At 37.9% G+C, this 6,000-nt stretch overlaps 1 gene segment (V, D, J or C); it reads left to right on the top strand.

Moving 5' to 3' along the window:
• Positions 1 to 3,783: 3,783 nt before the first annotated feature.
• LOC120526447 lies at positions 3,784 to 4,359 on the top strand. The segment is given in 2 exon segments: positions 3,784 to 3,870; positions 4,004 to 4,359. Coding segments are annotated over 2 exon segments (393 nt in total).
• The last annotated feature ends 1,641 nt before the right edge of the window (positions 4,360 to 6,000 follow it).

Here is a 6,000-nt window from a genome sequence, read left to right as displayed (position 1 = left end):
ACAGGGGGCACTATTGCTCCCTTGAACCCTTGTCCACGACTCCAAACACCAGGTAAAAGTCCAAGATTTGACTTTATTATAATGCCACAGTGCACAAAGCACCCTCTACTCCACTATACTCATAAAACAACAATAATCAATCACAAATACAATCCTCCAGCTCCCAGATGCATTGCCACCCTTCCACCCAGCTCAGCTCCCCGTCTGGGAGCTCCCACAGTTATTTTAAATACCCTGACCCGGAAGTGTTCCAATCCCCAGTCCATGTGACTCTCAATCACTTCCGGGTCAGGTACAAGTCTTTTCTTTTCTCCCCAGAAGCAAGTCACTCTTCCTCTGACTCACTTCCGGGTTATAGGGCACAAAGAAGTCTTCGATTCTACCTCTCAACTCCCTCTTGTGGCGCCTTTGTTTTCCAGCAGGGTCTTGTATAAAAACTACATGTCCCATGACTCCCTGCTGGTCTTCGGGGCACCTCCATACTGCAGGGAGGGCTCCATCTAGCGGGATGACAAGCCGGCCACATCTCACAATATATATATATATATATATATATATATATATATATATATATATATATATATATATATATATATATATATTGTCATGCACGCTCGAGTAGAAGACCGCGGATGGATTTGAACGCACCTGGGAACACATTTGCCGGCAGGGAATGACGGGGTACTAACTTTCTCCCTCTGCTTCCTCATAGGAAAAAGGACCCTCCGCCACCATAAGCCGGGTTTTGACCGCAGTACAGTACTTCCGCCCTTCCTCCGCCATCTTGTCCTGACGTCATCAATCCCATCCTCCCTCATGGTCCTTCCCAGCATCCCTCCACTTCCGGCTCCTCCCTAATAAAATGGCCGACGCCATGATACGGCGTCGCGCATATGAACAGTTTGTTTATGTTTTGACCTTTCTTTTGAATATATATTGTGGATTGTAGACAATATACGGGGCCAGAAAATCCCAAACCTTTTTGTTGTCTTCTCCTCGGTCTTTTACAATATATATATATATAGAGCTGTTTATTACAAAAGGTACATTCCTCTATATAAAAGGTTTCACTGGCACTCATTATAACACCAATTACAAACTACCATGTCCAAACTTATTTCTGCATTTACAGTAATTGAAAGTAGTAAAAGGAATAGTGGAATACAGTAAATCAGCACACATAAAAATCACAGTCAGCATTACCCAATTCAAGGGGAACTTTTTATTAATTAACCACCTAAAAGTTACTTTAAACTTTATAATTTAGAAACCAGATAATTGAAATTTAATAAAATAGGTCAAACTAGAGTGACCTTTGTACCTGCTGGGTTTTTGTTAGCACTAGTTTCATAATCACTGAGTCAAATAACTGCTAGCTGTTTAATTAGCTTGTCTTTTATTTAATTTATTATGCATTTTGAAAAGTTGTAAGATTTATATGCATAGCAAACATCAGGCCATATAGCACTTAGACTTTTAGTCATTTTCCTATTGGTTAACATTTTCTTTTTTCTTAATTGTATCTTAATAATGACAAATAAAATAAGTCACTCTTAAAAGTGATGGTTCTTTAATGGCACTATTTATATTTATTTATTTTTAATGTTTCTTTATAATGTTGTGTGGTTCTCCATAGTTCCATTGCTTGATGAAGCAGATTTAATCTGGGACAGTTGGTTCATTGTGCTTTGAAGAAATTCCTAATATGTAGAAAAAAGAAATGAAACATTTAATGCATGGTAGACTAGCTAGAAAGCTTGAACTTAACCTGTGTTATTGTCGGCAGTAAGAGTCATTTTAAAATCAGGCACCATTGGTATTTCACAAATCTACTACCATTTATTTATTTGTATTTATTGCATAGAGCCTGTTACAGACCTAAATAATAAATGTTCTTTGTGGAATCTTCATGCGGTTGGGTCTTTTGGGGATCCAAAACTGGTTAACCTGTGGCATCACTCTAAAGAACTGCTATGGCACTTTAACATACAACATTGTTATTATTATAAGAACATCAACACAAGGTCATATATTTATAATAGATATAGTATACATTTGCAGTTTAAGCACATACAGGTAAAATTACATTCTCAGCATTACATTGGCCAAAGATGGGAACTGAACATGAATTGAACCCGCTGCTAAAATGTGAACAATTTCCCTGTTTTCGTTTCATTTTTACGTCTCACTCAAAGAAAGAAAAGGGTAAATTCAGGATCAGTGAAAGTCAGAATCTTTCCAGTTAGCAAAGGACGCAAGGTGAGAAATAGCCCCAGAGAGGGTGTCATAACACTCAGGGCTAACCCATGTACACGCCCCACCTCAAATGAGACCTGAATAAAATTACCAATTAAAGCCAGGATGTTTCTGGGTATACCAGAAAAAAATCAGAATACCTTATAGGGGAACCATTTGATACATACAGAAAGTACATGAGGTCGCTGGAAAGGGGTGTATGGTGCTTCCGATATCTATGTTAAAGGACGAAGGTCCAAGTCTTTAGAGTCCTGGCGCTTCCTGCCCTGCTAGATGGTTGTGAGACATGGACGCTATCCAGTGACCTGAGAAGAAGACTGGACTCTTTGGTACTGTGTCTCTCCGGAAAATCCTTGGGTACCGCTGGTTTGATGTTGTGTCAAATGAGAGGATGCTCATGGAGTCCTGAATGAGGCACATTACCTGCATTGTGAGGGAACATCAATTACGGCACTATGGCCGTGTAGCACGTTTCCCCGAGGATGATACAGCTCATAGGATCCTCATTGTTGATGACCCGAGTGGCTGGACCAGGCCAAGGGGTCGCCAATATAACACCCGGCTGCGGCAGATAGAGGGTCATTTCCGGAGGATGGGACTGGATCGCGTGTCTGCCTGGGGGGTTGCCAACCGGGATCCCAAGCTGTTTCGTCGATTGGTGGGTGCGGCAACGCACTGTACCAGTGCATGCTTCCCAACTTGACTTGACTTAAAAGTACATAAATACCCCACAGGCAACAACTTGGCACATAATTTGCACAGAAATCATTCATGGGGAAGAGAGACAGAAGTGTTGCCCACTATAGCATCCACAGTGCTAGTTTGCATCTGTGTATTTGAGTGAGCTATACAGTGCTGCTAACAAAACTCTGAAACTGTAAGAGGTCTTCAAAAACAGCTATGATTTCTTTTCCTTCTTCCTTCCAGGCACAACGTCTCACACAATGTCCATATTTTATCTTTGTGTATTCTTTTTTTTCTAGTTCCCAAAGGTCTCCCTTGTTTACTGGTAACATGTATTTATTTGTTTGATTGTTTGTTCTTCTAATTTTTATTAACTACTTTTAAAAGATACAGTAGTTCACCCCTTATGTTACACAATTCCAAAATGACACTCCAAAAATAAAGAGATAGTAGAAAGAATCATATGTAAACGCCCTGCAAAGAGGTTCAGTAAATTAATAGATCCATGAAGAGAGGGAGAGGAAGTATCAAGTGAGGGTAGTTTTTACATTTTAGATTTATTACATTAAGTATTTTCAAAATAAAATTACAGTATTACCTTTTGGTTGAACTCATGAAATTTATTTCCTATTTTAAACCTCCATCAAATGTACTGTGTAGCTCACCATGTTTCAGTATGTTTGAGAAACACAGACATTTTCTTAAATGATAAATTGCATGAATATTTCCTATTGCTTAGTTGTTGTGTTTTTTCATTATTCATTTCATAATTTTTGGCTGTGTGACATCATGAGGAGCTGTTTCCTGAGCGTGTGCACCAGAGTGATCACATTGACACAGCATTAAACATTTCATAAAGCAGTCACTGTCAGCCAGATGATTTTGCAGGAGAGATGTTAACTTTACTCTTCTTCTGTTTGTTTTTAATCAGTAAGTTGTTTTATTTAAATAAATGTGAACATAGTAGATATTTCCCTGGTTGGTTCTGCAAAGTCTGAATGATTTTGGGCAAAATTCAAGTGTAAAATGAATATCAAAATGACAATCTTTTTTTTTTTTGCAGCTGGGGGAGATGGAATTACAGTGAAACAGACCCCACAACGTACCTTCAGCAGAATAGGGAACTCTGAAGTGATAAAATGTGTGCACGATGATGCAGCATACTATCAAATGTACTTCTACCGACAGCTCCCAGATGAAGGAATCCGGTTAATCGTGTACTCAGCTCAGGGCAGCGAACCACAGCATGAACCTGGATTCAGCAAGGAGAAATATGAAATCATTCATAATGTAGCAACTAATGGAACTCTGACAATCAAGAGCCTGGAAGCATCAGACAGTGCAATGTATTTTTGCGCAGCAAGTAAACACAATGACACAATTAAACTTTGCTGTCAGCCAAAAAGCTTGCAATCTTAAACAATATCTGCTTAAAGGATACATATCTTCAGAAGTCAAAAGGGGGCACCATAATCCAACAAATATCTCGCTGGTTTATTTCTACAATAGTTAAATTTGATGAGCTAGTATGCATAAACCTATATACATTTCCAATTATATCTATTTAAATAAATTCTGCATAAAATCCTCACACTCATATTAAAAATTAAATTCTGTTTATGTTCAGAAAATAAAATGAAGACATTTAATATCAGGCTTTTTTCATCATTAAGAAGATCTTGTGGCCGTAGAAAATAAATGTATTTTTTGTAATAAAAATAATTTATAATAAAAAATATATTGGTATATTTATAAGTTTTTAAATGGTGTTGTGTCTGTACTCAGTCCACATCATTGTAAAAGGTAATTTGACATCACTTCAATATCAGCTGATTCTGATGCTAGATCATTAAAATGAGGTGCTTCTATCAGATTTCTGTGAAGTTTTCTTGGTTGTATGTTTTCTGTATATTTGGAAGGCATAGTGACATACTAGATTGCATTGCTTCCCCGTACAGTAGATACACCTTCTTGTAATCTGACCTTGTGCCGTGTCAAAGGCAGCATGAAGTTTTTTTTGTTCTTCCCGTGTGTGATTTATTTCCACTCTTCTCCTTTCACATCCTTAAATCAGTGCATACTAACATGAAATGGCAAAGTGCAATTTTGTGCAATAATGGACACTGTGATGGACTGGTGGTTGGTCAAGCTTTGTTTTCTGCCTCGGACCTAGTTCTCCCAGGGTAGGTTTTATGCCCCCCTCTTGGCACTGAATTAAATTAAATGAGTTTTAGATTTTGTATAAGAATTTGCTCTGTGTTTTTATAAATAGCCTGATGAATCTAGAAGTGAAAGGTGTCACATAACTGGCTAAGTTGTCACCAAGACTTAAAAGAACCTAGAAAAGTAAGCAATGGGCTGAGTGTCTAAAAAGTGTAAGACATTTGAGTAGAAATGTTCAATGTTCATCTAAAACATTCAAAAAACTGCTGAAAAACATTATTTTAACATGGCCTTCTCATAACCTCACTGTGATTTAATCCTGATACTCTGTATATCCAATCATTATACTGTAATAACTATTCATGGTGGCTCTAAAATCTGTACTAACCCCTACTCTCTCTTCTGTTTCTTTTTCCGGTGTCTTTTTAAAGCACCGTGATGTTCCAACAGTGGTGGATTAAAAGCCAGAAGTCTGCATGACCATCATCATCAAGTGCGTCCGTGAGAACCCTAAACACAAAGAGGACAATTTCATTTTCATTTATATTAGGTAGAATGCACAGAGGGGACTGGGTGGTCTCATGGCCTGAAACCCCTGCAGATTTTTTTTTTTTTTTTTTTTGTCCTCCCTGGCCATTAGACCTTACTCTTTTTCTATGTTAACTAATGTTGTCTTATTTTAATTTCTTATTTTGTCTTTCATTTTTCTTCATTATGTAAAGCACTTTGAGCTACTTTTTTGTATGAAAATGTGCTATATAAATAAATGTTGTTGTTGGAGGGGAAACAGCAAGACAACCCCCAAAAAGGGAATGGTGACATTAGAAGAGAGATGATCTAGCATATGCCTGGGGCACCTGATATCACATCCCGATAAAGACATAAAGAAAGAGAATC

This window comes from Polypterus senegalus, chromosome 3, assembly GCF_016835505.1.
Source record: "Polypterus senegalus isolate Bchr_013 chromosome 3, ASM1683550v1, whole genome shotgun sequence".
Classification (NCBI taxonomy): Eukaryota; Metazoa; Chordata; class Cladistia; order Polypteriformes; family Polypteridae; genus Polypterus; species Polypterus senegalus.
This window is presented reverse-complemented; position numbering and strand designations above follow the sequence as displayed.